At 33.7% G+C, this 20,073-nt stretch overlaps 4 protein-coding genes across 4 annotated transcripts; 1 reads left to right on the forward strand and 3 right to left on the reverse strand.

Annotated features, from left to right (window-relative positions):
* Nucleotides 1–382: 382 nt before the first annotated feature.
* On the reverse strand, nucleotides 383–3,652 carry LOC126679724 (uncharacterized). The gene is made up of 3 exons (XM_050374688.2): nucleotides 3,508–3,652; nucleotides 3,234–3,410; nucleotides 383–950 (listed from the first exon to the last, which is right to left on the reverse strand). The coding sequence occupies exons 1-3, from the start codon at nucleotides 3,551–3,553 to the stop codon at nucleotides 631–633; spliced, it is 543 nt and encodes a 180-aa protein (XP_050230645.1). The 5' UTR covers nucleotides 3,554–3,652; the 3' UTR covers nucleotides 383–630.
* Nucleotides 3,653–4,333: 681 nt separating this feature from the next.
* On the reverse strand, nucleotides 4,334–10,715 carry LOC126681167 (DEAD-box ATP-dependent RNA helicase 20). Its single transcript, XM_050376599.2, has 10 exons — nucleotides 10,532–10,715; nucleotides 9,979–10,244; nucleotides 7,792–7,971; nucleotides 7,545–7,706; nucleotides 7,201–7,355; nucleotides 6,266–6,358; nucleotides 5,899–5,984; nucleotides 5,552–5,778; nucleotides 4,956–5,189; nucleotides 4,334–4,599 (listed from the first exon to the last, which is right to left on the reverse strand). The coding sequence occupies exons 1-10, from the start codon at nucleotides 10,585–10,587 to the stop codon at nucleotides 4,538–4,540; spliced, it is 1,521 nt and encodes a 506-aa protein (XP_050232556.1). The 5' UTR covers nucleotides 10,588–10,715; the 3' UTR covers nucleotides 4,334–4,537.
* LOC126681168 (protein SAWADEE HOMEODOMAIN HOMOLOG 1-like) lies at nucleotides 8,674–9,982 on the reverse strand. The gene has a single exon (XM_050376600.2). The coding sequence runs from the start codon at nucleotides 9,770–9,772 to the stop codon at nucleotides 9,062–9,064; it is 711 nt and encodes a 236-aa protein (XP_050232557.1). The 5' UTR covers nucleotides 9,773–9,982; the 3' UTR covers nucleotides 8,674–9,061.
* A 3,486-nt stretch (nucleotides 10,716–14,201) lies between the features above and the next one.
* LOC126679821 (uncharacterized) lies at nucleotides 14,202–18,926 on the forward strand. The gene is made up of 7 exons (XM_050374826.1): nucleotides 14,202–14,473; nucleotides 15,107–15,237; nucleotides 15,884–15,973; nucleotides 16,791–16,843; nucleotides 17,077–17,179; nucleotides 17,421–17,526; nucleotides 18,601–18,926. Exons 1-7 carry the CDS (start codon nucleotides 14,257–14,259, stop codon nucleotides 18,615–18,617), a joined length of 717 nt encoding a protein of 238 aa, XP_050230783.1. The 5' UTR covers nucleotides 14,202–14,256; the 3' UTR covers nucleotides 18,618–18,926.
* The last annotated feature ends 1,147 nt before the right edge of the window (nucleotides 18,927–20,073 follow it).

Raw genomic sequence — 20,073 nt, forward strand, 5'->3', positions numbered from 1 at the left:
AATCATTAAATAAAAAATTTATTAAATAATATTATTAAATTTAATTGATTATATACTCATAAATGAAGCGACTGATAAATTTGAATTAATTCTTTGAGAAAAAATAAATAAATTTAATTTTCCATTTTTTGTGGTTCTAACTCAGAACATGGCATGCAAATTCAGTGTCCACATCCTCTTTGGGAATTGTGCAATGCTCATTAGGCCCATATCACCATGTGAATCTAACTCTTCCACATCAAAATTTTTAGAAATATATGCTCCATTTCATGCTAATATGACAAGTAGTACAGCAAGAAACCCTTGTTTTTCTCATATAAAAGCCATCATTTCACTAATGTAGCAATCATATAGATTGTGCAACATACATTAACACCACAAATTGAAAAGATAAAACCATTGAAATTGATTATATGTACAGAGCCAATTACAAATCAGTCAAGTTTATGGACAATCTTTTTCACCATATCACATAAAGCATCAAAATCATAATAGCAATTAGAATTAAAGATGACATCTTTAAAATTTGATCAAGAAATAAATTTTTACGAGATCACAGCGAACCATCGATTTCATACTTGATGAGAGATAAATCTGCTGATTCAAGTCGGAATAAGAGAGCGTGGCCGACTAAACAGTGGGGACGGATTTTGCTCGAAGGAACTGTTTGAGAACAGCTTTCTCTTCATCAATGCGCTTCTTCTCTTCCGGATTTTTGGGTTTCAACTTCCGTTTCTCTTCCAACATCCACTTATAAAGTTCACGCTGTTGATTCTCTGGGACAGGTTCACGCGGCTTCACAGGTTCGGAAATGGCGGGTGGTGTATTGTGTTTCTCAATTTCTGAAGCAGTTGTAGTAGTAGGGGTGGCTGAAACTGGAGTAGAAGGAACACTGTTTGGTAATTCTTCTTCCTCTGGGTCCTTTTTCTTAGTTCTCAAGAACAAGTAAGCTGCACAATACATAAAACCCGGTTCATATGGAGATAGAAGCATAGTCCTTAAAACATGTCACACAAATTGCTCAATAGCTTATTTACTAAAACATTGTCACTCCAACAAGTTCAACTGCTAAAACATATTTATGAGCAAAGTAAAAGAGCCAGAAATTCAGACTGGATGAAACAGATATACCTCTCAAACACAGCGCTAGTCAATTGCTAGTTCGATTTGAAACCGCACCAATCAATTTTCCAGTTCGATTTAATTTTCCAGTTCGGTTTGGGTCAAAGGCGGACTGAATTCTTTTAACAACCAAAATCGAACCACATCCATTTCTTTTATAATTTCAAACCGGATCGAACCAAGTTGTCAGTTCAGTTTGGCACACCTCTACCCCACCCCCACCTCACCCCAAAAAGAAAGTTGTGCACATAAACATCTAACTTAGACATAGTAGCCAAAGAAGACCTCGGCAGGCCTTTATGTCTCCCGATGGACCAGCAATCCAAGTTCAGATGGCCGTCCATAACAAAGGGTGATAAACAGTAAACTAAGTAATCACTTAAGATTGATTACATTTGAATTATATAGAGATAGGATCTTGGGGCAAGCAAACAATTATCTCATTCATATTTCTAATATAGTAAGTTCATGGATGATCATAACCACTTCATAATTGCAGTTCAGTGAATAACAATATACTTGTTCTTTGCAACATCTACTATATAACGATAATTGCATACACTTCTAAAGAATTGGTCAACTATCTAAGACGAAGGATTGGTAATTTATGTCGACAATTAATTTACCCAATTGACTGGAAGTAGTGGAAAGACCATTAAATTCTATTTTACGCTTCTCGAGAGCATATCACAAAATCTACTCAGACCTTTAACAAAGAAATAAATACATCAGAACTATTCCCTTTTCCTGATAAATTTAAAAATCGTTGTAGTGTCTTTAGATACTTTTTAGTATTTAGATGCTTGAACAACTAATATTAAGCTTTTGTTTGTTCAATAAAAGGAGAAAGATGTTATGATATCAGCAAATTCAACAATTTCCGAGACAAACTAACACCCCATTCCTTTCCCTCCTAATATGCTACACTTTTGTTAAGATGTTCAATTGTCAATTGAGATATTTAATTTAATGGCTTAACAGAGTAAATAAATTTTCTAAAGTACGCAACCAAAGAAAGTCTATCAGTCAAGAGCATCACATAAACCAGTTTCATGCATTCATTATTATACCACAATAAAGGATAGTCAAACAAATATGAGATTTTGTTATTTATTACAGGATTGAGACAGATACATAGTCGCACAAGGTCAGATCACATCAAATTTATCTAAGTCATACATAACTTTGAAATGTACACTTATCACAGTCTCTCATCTCATCTAAATTAATGCATGGATAACTCACTAGGCAAAGTAAAATGAATATAATTGCTGACACACCCAATTGGAGACATGTGCAACAGTACATGCATCAGAAACATAACCATATCTAATAACTCTTCATGTCCTAAATTGATATGCAAGTGCCCCAATGATGGTAATCTTCACCCTATTGGTGCAGCAAAAAAATAAAAGATAATTGTTTGAATCTAAGACAAATCCTTGCTGCCACTGAGTTTCATTGAATCTCACGAATCTAAACAGCTTCCAAAAATGAAGGCCGGCAATGCAATGTCAATTGTCTACATACAAACTTCACATTGAAGGAACCTCAAAAACTTCAAACTAGAATTAGAATCGTAAGTTGAATTAAAGCAAATTATACCACATTCCAAAGAGAATTCATTAAAATGTAACAATTTCACAACGCAATAGCCAAATACATTTTATCGAACCCCAATGATTCTCTAAAACACATTTACATATCGGCCATCAACCACATTATTCTTCCTATTATCAGTATAAAAGATATATGCATGCTCCCAATACACAATAAATTCGAAAAATCACTTTAATGCAAGTTTTTCTTTTTTACTCGAATAAGAGGTCAATGCTCCGAAATTTATCAGGGAACACTGAATCATTCACATGCCAACAATTTGATGCACAAACAAAAGAAACATTTCAAAATCCCACACTGTTGAAAATGATTAAGACACACAACCACACATAAATGACTGCAATAAATTTAGATTCTTTTCGGCATATGGCACCGAAACCTTAAATACCCACTTGTAAACAAATCTCTATTGTCAAAAAAACACACACTAGATAGGCAAATAAAACTACAAAAAATAAAATAAAGTTAAAGAATTTCGAAAGGGTAAGAACCTCCAGCAGCAAGATTGACAGACAAGAGAAGAGGCCAAATAAACTTGTAACGCCTGGCAAAAGATTCCTTTGGCGGCTGAGGTGGGGGCGGCGGCGGAGCAGTGGACTGAGAGCCCATCTTGTATGATGCAGATGCTGTTGTTGATGGTGCTGATTCTTGAAATTGTTTGATTTGAGCTGTTCTTGAAATGGAAGTTAAAATATATTAATTTGAGTCAACAACTAATTAAAAAACAATAGCAACAACTAATATAAAACAGAGTGTAATTTGTACCTTTTTTGGGTTTGTTGGCGTAAAGCTTAGGACCCTCGTCGCTCATTGTTACAACTTTCAAAGATCGAACAAAAATGAAGTTTTTTTCTCAGTCACTTTGTTTTTATTCCTACTACGGGGAACTACTGCTGTGAAAATGATTCATCTTTCTCAAGAATTGATAAATTAAAAAAGTTGGTGGGCCAAGAACATGAGCATAATTTGATGATGATGGATACAATTTCAAAAGGTTATAAATTAAATTATTAAAATTAAGTAAATAAATTTAATTTAACTCAATTTATATTAATTCATGTATTGCCTAGGTGAATAAAAAAAATGGAGCGATTGCAAAATAAATTATGAACTTTGACGTGTTTTATAATTATATCGCGACTTTTAGATTTGATAAAATCAATCAACTTTTATATTTTGCCAAATCGAAACATCGAACTATTTTTGCTAAAAAACATTGTTCTGACTGCCGTAACAACATATATCATGGTGTCTATATAAATATTTTCCAACGAATTATAAAAATATTTGGTATTCCAATTTGTCCAAAATATAAAAGTCAGTTTGATTTTACCACAATATAAAAAGCTGGTGAATGATTTTATCAAATATTGAAATTTGTGTATGTTATTACACAACATGCTAAAATTTACAAGTTGATTTACAATTAACACTCAAAAAATCATTGATGAAACTGGAATTTCTCAAGTTTTTGAACCAATCACCCCCATTTTAAATATTGTATGAGATATTTTTATTCAAAATTGAATTTTTCAGCTTTAAATCTATTTACAACATTAAAAGATGAGATTGATTTTCATTTAAAAAAAAAAAAAACATACAGTTTTTACCTAATCCAAATAATTGAGTGAAGGATTTCAACAGTACAGTATATAGTACAGATTCAATATATGCTGGAGATGATTCCACAAAATTATCTTTACAGACCAAACAGCAGTCTATCTATAGAGTTCATTTGTAGGACATCCAGATATCTATGTTCAAGTCAATAAATGCTTCTTTCTAGAAGCTACCGTTAGTTCCAGGAGCGACCTCCGCCACCGTAACCCCTCCCGCGATCTCGGAAACCCCCCAAACCTGATTCATCAGAATATGTGAATAAAACAATATTTAGTACATGAGCACGTTCGAATTGATGGATTATGTTATTTCATCGGCTAATCATTTCCTATGTAGCGGGGACACAGATACGAGGAAAAGAGACATTTGGACACGGTCCACTTGGACAGGGACATGCCAAAACAATGTTAATGTTAAAAATGAAGTTTGTATAAAAAACACGAAGTTTCCGAAACGGAAAATGTTGATTAAACGAAGTGTATGTGCTACTTTTCCAAAAACACGCCTAGTAAGGTCTTTATGTCTCTGTTTTACAAAAGCTCTTTAAATCATGTGTGCATCAGTCGAAAACACGCCTAGTAAGGTCGACTAACCTGATGGAGGAGGAGGCGCACCACGACCCATTGTAGCCAACTCTGGACTGACCTTTTGTCCAGCTTCCTCGAGTATGGAGATAAGATCCTTAGCAAATCTAGCGTTGGAAGCCGTAAAAAAAGTGTAGGCGGTTCCTTTTGCTCCAGCTCTTCCAGTTCTACCAATACGGTGAACATAATCCTCAAGGGATCCAGGAAAGTCGTAATTAATTACATACTTTACATCTTTCACATCTGCAGCCAGAAAAAAATGATGAACCGGGTAAATGATGCTAGCAAGTAATGAAGTAACCCTTCCAAATCGAAGCTATTTCAACCAAAAGTACCAAAACTTCATAAAAAAGCCATCAATTTCAATCAGTTTCTGGAGAAATGTGAAATGCACCAATAACTTATAAACTTCATCACAGAGGATCGGGGATCAGAAAGACCGTTAAAGTAAGAGAAAGCTTGAACAGTGCAAATAAAGACATACCTTGATACACACAAACATAAATGTAGAAACTAAGGATAATTGAATTATGTCAGGACTCACAAACAGACTCGAGAGTAAAATCAAAAAATGAGGCAATGCAACATTCTGTGTATATTTTTACCTAGGCCACGAGCAGCAACATCTGTTGCAGTCATTATAGGGCTTTTGCCGGCTTTGAACTCTGAAAGCACCCAATCCCTTTCGGCTTGACTTTTGTCTCCATGAATTGAGAGAGCAGGCCATCCGTCCATTCGAAGCTGACGAGTGATCTGATCACAACCTTTCTTGGTATCCATAAATATCAAAATTCGGCTACCATCCATGATATCCTCCAGCAACTTCACCAGCCTGAATTACAAAATAATACAGGTAATGCTGCTGCTAATATTAACATATACATATCCTGCATGATGGATACAGGTGGATAAAATCTGAAACCAAAATTAACAATTACAAAAAATGTCCTACTTGTTGTATTTTTGATTCTCAGAGACAATGTCAACATGTTGGCGTATTGCATGGTTAGCTTTTAAGTCCGCTGATCCTATTACCACCTGCATGATAAACCAGAGAGACTCAATTAAAAAGATAGTGCAGCAAGCAACCATAACTAAGCCAGAGTCTGAAAAAAAAAGGTGAAGAAAATTGACAATATTTCTCAAGTTCAAACGAGATCAGATAGCTTCAAAGCAATTGCTGAACAAGACTGGGAAACCTCAAACTCAAAAGTCCAGAAAAAATATAAAATAGTATAAAGCATCAGGCAGTCGGATGAGCCAAAAACAAAAATCAAAAAGAAGTATAGGGGACGAAAAGTTCATAAATGTTATCTTACTTTGTATGGGTTGTAAAGAAATTTAGTGGCCAGTTGCTCAACCTCTTTAGGCCAAGTTGCACTCCAGTACAAAGTTTGACGATCAGGACGAATCTGTATCGAGTGAAAGATTAAACAACAGTCAAAGAGAATGCAACTTGTGGAGACAATATCAATGTTACTGTAACACACTTCTAAATAGGTGATTTTGGCAGGCTTAGTTTTGTAATAAAATTTGCAAGCCAGAAATTATAGCAATATACGAGCAACTTGGACAAATGACAAATTTTGTGTCATAAAGCAAATCCTAAAAAGAATCAAATAGAACTTTCAGAAAATTCACAGCTACTTATATCACATTTCACATCATTAGAAAACACATCAAGAAAATAGAGAATTTCAACTTCCACAAAATTCAGAAACATAGTCGCACTCTGTCAAGGTATCAGCTAATGGCTAATGCTAAAAATAGTTCCATTTCTCCTCGCTTACTCATGATGAACATAAATATAAAAGAAAAATGAATCAGAAAAACATATATGTTTTGCCACCCATCTACATGTGCAGCTGTGGCCATTGAATTTTAAGGAACTGTAAATAAAAGGTACCAGCCAGGACTCCAAGAAATCTAATAGATAATAAACAAAGCAGAAGTAGCAATTCCAGAAACTGAATTAGTAATGGTTAGATCTACACTATTTAGTGTTGCCATAGCAACATACTTCATTTATACCATGTCAGTTTTCCAGCATGTTTGCACTTTTGAAAGCTTAAGGGGATTGGCATATCTAAACAGACCACAAAAAAAAGACACGGAAAGAGGGAATTGAAGCGACACTAGTCCATGTAAGACTTACATAACACTGACATGTCAAAATAACTACATACAGAGCATGTATGTTATGAAAAAGATGTAAGCTTTCTAGTCAGTAGACTTTGCAAGTTAGGGGGGAAACCTGAGAAACAATTTTTCGTATTTGAGGGTCAAACCCCATATCTAGCATCCGATCTGCCTCATCCAAAACCAGGTAAGTAACCCTCCGCAAATTCGTATGATGTGATTCCATCATATCAATCAACCTTCCAGGTGTAGCAATAACAATTTCAACACCTAAAGAGACAAAAAAAATGGAGATAATAATTGAATTTGACATTCATGAAGAATAAATAACAGATCAGCTGCAGATTTTAGAAAATAACAAAGTTATCTCAAACTCAATTACCATGTAAGGATAGCCAGTTCATGAAAGTCAGAATACAGTATAGAAGCAATGTCGTCTCAAACCTTGCCGCCACCTACCTTTCTGAAGATCGCGCACCTGAGGTCCCTTAGGAACCCCACCATATATGCACGTATTTTTTATTCTTGATGATGCGCCAAATTTAGCAGCTTCTTGTTGTATCTGAACAGCAAGTTCACGTGTTGGAGCTAAAACTAACACAATTGGACCATCCCCAGGAGCTGTTTAAAAGTATAAAAAGCTCAACTTTTATTCTGCAAACATATACAATTCATAAATTTAAGAGCTGTCAAATTGCGCTTTTACCTAAAATCGGTTGAGCATTAACATGGACAATTGCAGGCAATAGGTAGGCTAGTGTCTTCCCTGATCCTGTTTCAGCTATACCAATGAGGTCACGCCCCTTCAAGGCCATTGGCCATCCTTGAGCTTGTATGGGTGTAGGTTCAACAAAGCCGGCTTTTTTTACTTCCTCTAAAACATATTCTGCAGTAAAGTATATGCATCCCCGTATTTTCATCAAAGGAAATTTCCAATTAACGAAATTTCGCAGATATATGTAAACTAATTCTATCAATATTTGAAAAAAATAAAAATAGACAGTCTCTCCAAAAAATTACAATAGGATTACTCCATTATAAATAGCAGCTGGAATGTGATGTACTCTTAACCTGATTTGTTAATTAGATTTTCTAAACAAGCATGACATACAATGTCTACCAGAAAATTTGCGGGTGCTTGAATAAGTATGAACAGCTTAAGCAGAACAACCACAGATTTACTTTCAATGCATAGCTAATCAACAACCTCTCCCAGAGATTGAAATATGAAGGAATATTCAGAAGCATCAATAATAACAGATAATATCACAAAGTAAAGAAGCCTTACGCGAAGTTAAATCTTAGATATAACCTAATAAGCAACTCTGCTCCAGGTAGCAGTTGTTAACATTAAAACCATTTCTTTTCTTCCTATAGAAGATGGAAAGTTTAATCTTAAATCGGGATAGCATGCAAATTTCAGCCAAAAATTCAGCCAGCCATCTCAAAGAAAATAGATCAATCACAATTACCCTTCTATATGCATAGACGGTATATGACCCAAGTCGGCTGAGCAATCCCAGTCACTTAATAGAAGGAAACTCGTTAAGCCCAACCCAATATAGATGATGCAAAATAATGACTAAAATAAGCAAAAGAATTTCTCTTCCTGAGTTGGAACAGTAGGGACATCTAATCCCATCTCAGTTTAAAATAAACATCTCTAGAACATATTGATCCTTTCAATAGGCCAAGTTACAAATATACTGAGAAAATGAACCTTACATTCCCAATTTCCCTAAACTTTAAGTGAGCAAATAGCTGCCATTAATATATTCCAAAGAACCCAAAGTAATACTACTTTTTTTTACCCAAGAAATTGATTTAAAAAATCATATTATGAAAACTGTATCAACTGAGTCAACAACATATCAGCATTACAACATGCTGAATACTGCTGTAGCTTCCTACAATAATAATGTTGTCGGAGACGAGAAAGTAAACGGAATCGATTGGATTATTATCAAACGAAACAACTAATAACTCGGTCTGCTACATAACCTCCTCAATCGGACTCGTTCATCAGTGTTGTCATGTTGGTATCTGATCAAGAACATACACCTGCAACCTCTTATGTCATGCATTTTCCTTTGAATCTCTATCACATGAGCATCATAATATATAGCTTGATCTCTCCTTTCCTGGAAGCAGCATAAAACATCTCCAACTTGCACCTTATGACATTCTGAATTCTCAAGCGGGATAGACCGTTCTCGAACTCCACTTTTTATGTTGATCCACTCATCTTCCTCAGCCCCAAATCCAACAAATCTAACAAGAACTTCAGCTTCACCGGATGGAAGATATCTATGGCACAGGAACATCTCGACATCATACCATGCCCCATCTTTTGATGACCTAGCTTCAAATTCCATCTCAGATAAATTGGAGGCTTTTATTCCTGCTTCTTTAGGGATCTGAGAACTTTCCTTCCCCTCATTTGACAGAATATTTTTTAAGCAAGGACCATATTTTTGCCTATCTTGGAACCAACATTCTACCTCTGTCCATCTAACAATAGGCTTCCCAGCACGTCCAGAAGAGTAATTAAAACTTCTTGCAATTTTTTGAAAAAACTCCTTGTTCATAGGTGAGCTTGATTCTTTTTGCAATTGTTCCATCTTCTCAATCTCAGGTTTTGTGAAGCCAGAGAAAACTTGTCTGTGTCTAGGTCTGAGACGATCCATGAAAGCTGAAAAACCTAAAGAAAACAATCAAAGAAACCCTAGCTTTCCTCTTTACACTTAAATGAAAATGGGTGATGCCGTTCAATTTCCAAGTCAAGTAATACTACTTCATATCCACTTCTCAAACACCCATAAATTGACAACATGAGACAAAATGGAAAACAAATAAATAAATGGCCAGCTTTCTTGAAATGCATAAGAATTACCTGGAAACCCCACATCACGGAAAGTTTTAACAGGTTTTGGAACATCCCGACCCTCCACAGTAATTTCCCGCCGTTGCCTATATTCCTCAACCTCCCTCTCCGACATCGCCGCAACTGAAGGAGACTCCACATAGAAATTCTTCTCAAACGGAGTCAGCCCATCCAAATCCGATTTCCTAGGCGAGGCAGCACGATCCTGTTCTCGCCTCTCAGAAGAAGACCGACCAGAACCGCCATAGGTAGAAGCACCACCAAAACCCGAATCACTAAATAAGACGAAAGTAAATCGAAATAAATCCCAGGCTACAACTAATTCACTATTCAATCTATCAAACACAAATTCCTTATGAAATTTCAGTTCAGTGTTGAATATAAGGTGTTTGATATTAAGTAGGTAAAGAAATAAAATATATAATATGATTGAACTAAGCGAAATAAATAACAAGAAAAACATAAAAAGAAGCACGTAAATAATTATTTCAAGAACCGTCAATATTAAGTAAAAGCCATATTATACAGTGGTGTAAATGTAAGTATTGAGTGTATTCTGCACCTTTTCCGGTCACGGTAAGAAGTGGGGTCGCCGGAGCGGCTGTCGTATCGGCTCATTACTTTGGGTTATAGTAGATATTGGTATTGAAATCTTTTTGTAAATGGGTTTTTAGGGTTTTAACACAACTTCAATATTGGGACTGAAATGTAATCGAAGTAGACGATGATGTCGTCTCTTTAATTTTATCGTACTGTGGCTTATTTTATTTTATTTTGCCTTTCTTTTCTTTTAGGCCAAATATCATAAAAAGGCCAAATCTTTTATAAAAGTTTCACAAAAATTCTAACCTTTCAATTTTGTCGATTTTGGCCAAAAACAGATTATATGGTTTCAATTGTGGCCAACTCTCAATTTGATTACAATTTGCCTATGTGGCGCCTACGTGGCATCCACATATATTGAAAGGTCAGGACTTTTGTGAAACCAAATAATTCATTTTTGGCCAAAATCGACAAAATTAAAAGGTCAGGACTTTTGTGAAATTTTTGTAAAAGATTTGGCGTTTTTACGACATTTGGCCTTTCTTTTATTAAAGAAATGCAAAAGATAAATTAACAAACGATCATTTTACCCCCACAACTTGGTATAAAGTATCAGAACATCCAAAACTAAAAAAACTGATTACTTTTATCCTAAACTTGACAAAACCGGCTCAAAAACACCCTTATACTGACGTGACACTTTAATTGGAGAGTGGGTTTCTAATTAATTATAATTAATTAACCATATCCAAATTCTAATAAATCGCAATTAATCATTATTAATCTAGGGATCTTTTTGAATTTTTCCTAAAAAAATTTCATATATTTTATTTATTTATTTCAGTTCTGGCGAAGAGGTCCTCCTCGCCGGAAAAGAGAAGTTGTTGCTCCTCTTCTCGTATGAGGAACAGCAGCTCCTCAGAGCTAGACCTGGCAATTTTAGATACGACATGACACGAAGTTAAACGGGTTTGGATTTGATGTAAATGAGTTTACCCGTTTATGACACGATTAATTTCGTATCTAAATGGGTTATACACGCCTAACCCTTTTAAAACCAGTTTAAACACGGTTAAATAGTTTTAATTAATTTTTTTTATATAATTTAAAGGGGTAATTTCATAGAAATTCACCAACTTTATATGTTTTCTCAATTTAATCACGTTCTTTAAAACTTCTCATAAAAATACACCAACTTTCATTTTTTTTCCCAACTTAATACACGGTGCTGACGTGACAATTATTCATTGGTGCAATTTGCTGAGGTGTAGTCATTTTTAACCAATGAATGAGTGACACGCCATCACCGTGTATTTGGAGAAAAATGAAAGTTGGTGTATGTTTATGAAAAGTTTTATAAAATGTGAAATTGGTGAATTTTTATGACATTAACCCTAATTTAAATGTTATTAAATTTTTAATTGTTATTAATTTTTTAAATTATCTATAACTAAAATAGTATTTATCTCAAAATATAGTAATTGTTTTTTAGTATTATATTAAATAAATTAAAAAATAGTTAAAAAACTTAAACGGGTTTAAACGTGTCACTTTAAGCGGGTTGAACCATTAACACGTTTAGATAAACGTGTTTATACGTGTCGTGTCGTGTAACCTGTGTAACATACGTGTCGTGTATGGGTTTTGTATATCAAATTCGATTAATAATTGTGTCGTGTTCGTGTTTAGGCTAATCATGTTCGTGTTTAAACGGGTTTGATCCGTTTATGACCCCCAAATACGAATTACAAGGTCTACTCGGAGCTCTGCTCCTCGCCAAAACGAGGAGCAAAGATGGACAGACCCATATGGGTCAGTTCACTAATCCGTTCCGAGGGGTCAATTTTAATTTCGAGGGGTAAATCGTTTTATTGTGTATAAAGGGTATTTTTTTACGGTTTTTGATTTTATAAACTTATTAATATTTATATAAATTAAAAAAATATTTTTTTTTGTAAAAAAATAAAATTGGGGGATTAATTAGTTATTCTAGGTTTTAAATTAAAAGGATTAAATTGTTTTTATTATTAGGTATTAATCTAAAATATTAGAAAGAATATGACTATTTTAAACATTTTTTTATCAAAAACCACTTTGGAAAAAAAATACCATCAAAATCGGAGAGTGTATCTCACTCTCTTGGATGAGAGCGGGCAGGGGAGGTTTTGACCCTATTTTGCCAAGTTCAGAATAAAAGAGATTTCTTTTTTCTACTTTTAACGTTTTTGATATTTTGTGCCAAATTAAAGGGGTAAAATGATCCTTTAATCAAAGATAAATTATTTGGCTAAAATTACCAAACAGTCATTGAATTGTCACTTGTTATTTCCGCCGTGATTTGTTCATTTTATCCCAATTAGAGACTTGAATTTTTAAAATTATTCTAAATTGCCTTGTAAAGTACACACCTCGCAAAATGTATCCATCTAATGATCAATAATGCATATGTAAACTTGCTAATCTAAAATATCATTGTATATGAATTTCATATTATAATAATTAATAGTTTAGATAATAAAAAAAAGGTTGCTAGAATTGTAAATAATATAGTATCAAGCTAATACCCCATTTACAGAGTAGTTGTGGTTTTATTGATTATATGAAAGACCGAATACTATATATTTGTATTTATGGAATTGGTTAATAACCATCTCCCTTCCTTCTCTTTTTACGTTTTTTATTGTATTATCTAGCTCAGTAATTTGTTGGGATCACAAATAAGAATTTATATATATTACTCATAATATTAAAAAATCGATGTTTAGCTATATGGAAAAGTCATGTCTCGTCTAAAAAATTCCAATAAATATTATACTTTCTAACTCAAATTTTATAATTAGCATCATATTAGTTTGTCAGTTCGAGTATAAATTTAAAATGTTATACATAGATAACTATTATACTTAAAAAATTGTAATAGTTAATTTTAAAATCCGTACGAGTCATTTGTAGATTTGTAAAGTTTAAAATGTATGAAGGATTCGTTTTTAAACTATCATGTGATTCAATGATATGTTTCTCCCCGCCGTCTAAGATATGGACAATAAGTCAATAACGTACTCGACTCGGACATTATACTAAAATAGAAAAACTTTAGAGATAAAGGTCATACCCAACTTCATTGAAGGCTAAACCCATTTTGAGGTCACTAAACTATATAATTTTGGTTCATCAGATCCCTCAACTTCTATTTAGCTTCCTCAAATCCCTAATTTTTTATTTTTTTGGTTCATCAGGTCCCTCAACTTCTATTTGGCTTCCTCAGATCCTTAAACTTTTATTTTTTTGTTTCATTAGGTCTTTTAAGGGAGATTCATTTAAGGACTTAATGAAGAAAAAAAAGACAAAAGTTTATGGACCTAAGAAACCAAAAAACAAAAGTGTAGGGATCTGAGGAAGCCAAATAAAAGTTGAGGGACCTGATGAACCAAAATATGAAAGTTTAGGGACTTGAGGAAGCCAAATAAAAGTTGAGGAGCCTAATGAACAAAAAACGTATAGTTCAGGGACCTTCAAATAGGTTTAGCCTTCATTTAATTTAATGGTTATATAAAGCAGAGGTTGAGGTTTTAAGTAAGAATTCAAAAGTTGAGGGAGTAAAACTGAAAAAAAAAAAGTTCAAGACCAATGGGCATGGGTTTAACAAGCCCAGGGAAATAAACAGGAGAAACCAAACCCAATCCTTAAAACCTTGTTATCACAAATAAATAACTTCCAAAAAGAACTGAACCAAAGCAATAAAAAATGCGGACAATTGTATGCACAATGTCATCAGTTAGTGTAAGAGCTTCATGGGACACTCAAGAAAGACTTACTTACAATCCGAATGCTCCAAGAAATCCCAACAAAAAACCCAACAACTTCCCTTCTTTACCCTCACCACCACCACCTTCATCTTCTTCACTCACTTTCACTGCTCAGTCTGTTTCAGCTCTGCTCAAGCGCAACCCTGTAACTCAAGGTAATCTTGTTATATGAATTCACTTTTAATAATTTTCCTTAAAGTTTTGTTCTTTTGTACTTTGTCTTAAGAATTATAATCATGGAAAGAATTGGGTTAATTATGTAATTTAGAAAAGTTTATGGGCTTGTTTTGTTTGATGAATTTTTTTAGGGGTTAAGGAGAAATTTGATGATATGTATATGGGATATGAGAGATGAATGCCAGCTTTGAACCATTTTCCTTAAAGTTTTGTTCTTTTGTAGTTTGCTTAAGAATTACTATAATTATGGAAAGAATTGGGTTAATTGTGTAATTTAGAGAAGTTTATGGGCATGTTTTGTTTGATGGAAATTCTTGTAGGGGTTAAGGAGAAATTTGATGATATGTATATAGGATATGAGAGATGAATGCCATTTTGAACCATTTTCCTTAAAGTTTTGTTCATTTGTAGTTTGTTTAAGAATTATAATCATGTAAAGAATTGGGTAAATTATGTAATTTAGAGAAGTTTAATGCCAACTTTGGACCATTTTCCTTAAAGTTGTGTTCTTTTGTAGTTTGTCTTAAGAATTATAATCATGGAAACAATTGGGTAAATTATGTAATTTAGAGAATTTTATGGGCATGTTTTGTTTGATGAATTTTTTATAGGGGTTAAGGAGAAATTTAATGATATGTATATGGGATATGAGAGATGGATGCCTGCTCCACCAAAAGTGGAAAAGCCTCGAACAGTTTATAATGCAGCTACTCTTGCATATATTGGTGATAGCATATACGAGGTAACTTCTGTAACTATTCATTGTTACTTAACTTTAAGGTTGTGTACTTGTGTTAGATTTTTAGGCAATACTTATCGAACAAAGGGTCATCGCGGTCTCTAAACTTTGTGCGTGATGGTCAATTAACCCCACACTTAGCCATTTTAATCAACTAGGGACAGTACTCTCTGTTTTTAAGTCAACTAACTCTCGAATTTGGGTCATCACGGTCACTGAACGCATTTATTTTCTATAATTTGGGGGTTAATTGACATAAAGTTATAGAGTATTGTCCTTACTTGATTAAAAATTTAAAATGACTAAGTGTGGGTTAATTCACCGACGCGTAAGTTTACAGACCTTGGTGACTTTGCTCTTCATTGGATATGAATGAACATGTACTTGAGCTTTTTACACTCTAATCCATTTTTAATTATTTGTTCTTGCATAGAATCAAATACTTTCAATTCATAATTAATTTTAATATGGTAATTGCTCTCACCTATGAATTAAAGCATTTCAATTCATACTCATTTATTATTTAAATAATTTCAATTCATAATTAATACTAACATGGTAGACCTTCTAAATTTTTTTGTCTTTCATTTCCGTATAGATGTTTAGTTCCAATCTTCCAGCTATCTTATGCTAATTTATGGCTGTGCAGCTATATGCTCGAAGACACTTTTTGTTTCCTCCTTTGAGTATTGATGAATTTAATGAACGTGTAATGGCAGTAGTACGCTGTGAAGCACAGGTGCATTACTTTCCTAAACACCCTGTTTTGTACTCACTTGCTATTCCTAGATGTTATTTTATATTTTTCTGTGGTATTTTTTGTGTGCATATGTTGGCGAAACCTACAAAACCAAGTTTATGTACTTGCAACAATAACAGATTTTATGCTTTTGTCTTTGTTTTCTCAGAGTTCACAACTACTTTCTAGTTTCGCTAGAAAAATGTTCACTTAGTTTCTCCTTTCTCACCCTACTCAAGTAAAAAGGCAAACAGTAAAAGAAATTTAAAGTCCTTTCCCTAGGAGTTAAGGTGTTATTTTGTGAAAATGGATTGAACAAATGGATCCAGATAGAGGAATACGGAACTTATTGAACACTCTTGTTGCAGCTGCTGAACAGATGAATCACATATTGTAGCAGTAGTTTTATATTTGCAGACAGGAAACAAATTTCTTTCCTAAAATCTTGGAAGAGATGATCCTTTCTCTTGAATTTGTGTCCCTCAAATTAATGTCTTTTATTTCTAAAGTTAGTTAAGAGTTAATTGACCTGAAGAATGCTCTTACATTTTCGATAAATAATTTAGGTTCTTCTTCTCGCCGTTAGTACTTTTAGCGTTTGACATTAAATTTAAGTTTTCATGGTAAAAAAGGTTGAAACATATGATGTAGGGGAATATTTGAGGAATCTCTTTTAAGAGTGTTAATAACAGCTGAAGCTAATTTAAATTTAGAATTTCAGATTCCAAATTTTAGAACTTTTGTTTTGCATAAGAAAGCAGTTCATTTGTTATACAATCATCTATCACTTCTCAATATTTTTGTTTTTCGCAATCAGGATGCATTGCTTCAGAAGCTTCTTAGTGATAATATCCTATCAGAAGAAGAAAGGTCGGTTAAATATGTATATTTGTTCTTTCTATCTCTTTATACAGTCTATTTGATTATTATACCTTTCACAGTGTTGATAATAGAAATGAAGAAGTCACGCGATGCACTTTCATTGCTCTATCAAACATGAACTAATTTGACATTATTATTCATTTAAACTTTTGTTAGGATCTCATTTTTTCCATCTGTAGAAGTTGGTCTTAATTAACAATATTTGACAATTTCTTATGTAGAGGTGTCCTCCGTTGGGGGAAGAATATTGCTTCAGCTAAAACACGGACGAAAAAGCGTGCTGGAGCAGCAGTTTATAACAGAGCATCTTCACTGGAAACATTAGTCAGTGCTCTTTAACCTTGTTGTCTTTTATCAAAATATCACGAGCTTTTGAAATATTTTTTAATTATTTATCTGATCCACTTCTTAAAACTTCAGTGCTTCCTAGAGAAAAACTATCATCTCTTCAACAATGTTTTATATTCGTTTTATTATCTTCACTTGTTACTGTACTCATGAAGCTCGTCGTCCTGATATAGACATCTGTTGCTCGGTAAATTCTAAGCTGCAATATGTTCTGTAGGTGGGTTACTTGTACCTGACAAATACAAATCGTTTAGAAGAAATCATGCGAAAGATGGGATTCTCAACCGGCTTATCTACAGAAGTGCTTCTGGAAGAAGCTGCTAGTAAGTTTAATTAAATGCGGAGCTCACCTCACCTATCATTTTGAGCCTTTTCCCCAGTTTATCTCTAAATAGGCACAATAATATGTGGAATACAGGCATCATGTGAATCAGTTCAATGTTCATGTTCTGACCTCTACAGTTTGTAGTTCTGATGATTTTGGGGCACGAGAGCTAGGTTGGCCGAATTGGCATAAAATAATGGGTTATTTGCAACAACAACAAAAAAAAAACCAACCTTACACGGTTTTAGCGATTTAAGCACAACCTGTGAAAATTGCAATAAAAGCCCAACCTTTCACCTCTCGTAGCAAATTTGGCAGTTTTTCAATGCCGGCCTGGCCCCAAATTGCTTCGAAAAGTGAAAGGCTCTTTTTATGCAATTTTCAAAGGTGTGCTTAAATCGCTAAAAAGGTAAAAATTGGAGCTTCTTTTTGCAAATAACCCTAAAATAATTGACAAGTACAATTGATAATATCTGACTGGTATAATAGACCTATCAAAAGTAGGATTGCAGCCTTTACAAAGAAACTGTATCTACAAAGTCGGACCAACCAGTCTAACCGATTTGACTGTTAACTGGTGGCCCCTCCGATTAGGCTACTTGTTCGGTTTTTAGAACAAATCTTTTATGTGGATAGAAAAGAAAAATCAAGTATTTCTTATGTGTAATTTAAAATTCTCCGGGCTTTGGAGAGGGAGTGAAATAGTCGGTTTACGAGCTGGACGACCCTGCTCCATGCTGGAGTTATGTGAACTATCCACCTTTATCCTACAAAGGAGTGCCCACTACTTCGTATTTTTTCCAGCATTTTAAGCCATAGAAATAGTCAATTTTGAAACCTAACCGAACTGAATTTTTCAAGCTGAATCTAACTGAACCAAGTAAGCTGGGCCGGTTGATTTTTTCGGTACAGTTCAGTTTTTAGTTTGGTTTGGTTTGCGATAAAACTTAGCTGAATTTTTTTATGTCAAAAACCGAATCGAACCAAAAACCAAAATAAAATAAAATATAGTGACAAACTGACGGAATCAAATACATTTACTAACCAATTCATCTGTGTGTTTCTCTCCTAGGTGAGGCAGCAAGCTAGTCAATTATGATCCAGTTAAACTGCATGGCATCTGCAGGCATTTTTGAGTTTTCATTGTTGATCGTGTTATAAAGCTTACGATAATTAATTGTGTACATGTGTAGCTTCTAGGCTAGATTGAGAGTTGTAGAACTGAATTATTCAACTTTAGCTATTAGCGAAAAACCGATTCTGCAAGTCATAAAACTGCTCGTTTCCTATCTTGTTTTCATATCATTGAGAGGAGTTGTTTTGAAGATGCTGCAAATTATGATGTACTATATATCCTTTCAAATAATTTGGTATGTAACTTCTGGTTTTTTAAACTCAGCAACTTTGTATTCCAAAATACATTCTATTTAGGTGTGTAAAATCGAACCGAAATGAAAAACAGATCGGTTTTAAATTATAAAAAAATTCAGACTTTCAGTTCGGTTCCGTTTTAGAAGTTAATAAATTTCAGTCCACTTTTAGTTCAAACTGAACCGAAAAATCAATCAAATAATTCAGGTTGGTTTGTATTGAAATTATCATAAATTTAGTTCAATTAGATGAAATAAATCAAAATTTCAGTTCGGTTTAAACTAAACTGAATGCAAGCTCGTATTTCTATTACAACTAAGCTAAACCTCAACAATTTATATTTAGTGTGTATATTGTAATACTTCATAATCATTAGAAGGTTTACCTTCTAAAAGTATAAGCAGACGATTTACTAAGTGGCTCGCCACTTGGGTCAAGAATATCAGAATTATCTCACGGAAAAATTCTTATATGGATATAGTTCTTCGCATACGATTGCGAACCATCTACTAATTACATGACACGTTATATTATTGAACATGGTAATCAATATTTCAATAATACTATATGTCACCCATTTAACGGATGATTCACAATCTTGAAGTAGGTTCATGCAAGTAGTTTATCATCAAATGGTTCCAATAAGAAACTGAATTTAATGGATAAGAGCAGCAGAAGTTGAATTCTAGTGGATTATGTATGTCTGTCCATCCACACCAAGAATTTTGGATATGATTGTGGCAATCCAAACCAAATGAAGCCAATCCTCATATATTTTAGTCTCATATCATCCGTCGTGATTATGTTGCACGGAAATTTGTCGAGGTTTTATTTTAATTTTTTAATTTTTTTCTTCCGAAAACACTCTTAAACTCCGAAATTTTAAATTTACAACGTATTTTTGCAAAAAATTATCGTTCTGTAGTTATTCGTTTCAACATATATATTTCTGGAAAATAATAAAATATCAAATACCCTTTTATGGCTCGACAAATATGCACATGACCCTTGTAAGCTATGAAATTTTATGGTGGTTACACTTGTTAAATTCCAAGTTCACATCACCCTCTCTTTTTCTCAAAATCTTTTGACAATGAGTAGTCCTTCAATTTGAAAAAGGAAAGTTCAAATAACAGAAAAAGATCATAGAAAGGGTTGGATGATAAGCCCTATC

Source organism: Mercurialis annua, linkage group LG5, assembly GCF_937616625.2.
Source record: "Mercurialis annua linkage group LG5, ddMerAnnu1.2, whole genome shotgun sequence".
In the NCBI taxonomy this organism is placed as follows: domain Eukaryota; kingdom Viridiplantae; phylum Streptophyta; class Magnoliopsida; order Malpighiales; family Euphorbiaceae; genus Mercurialis; species Mercurialis annua.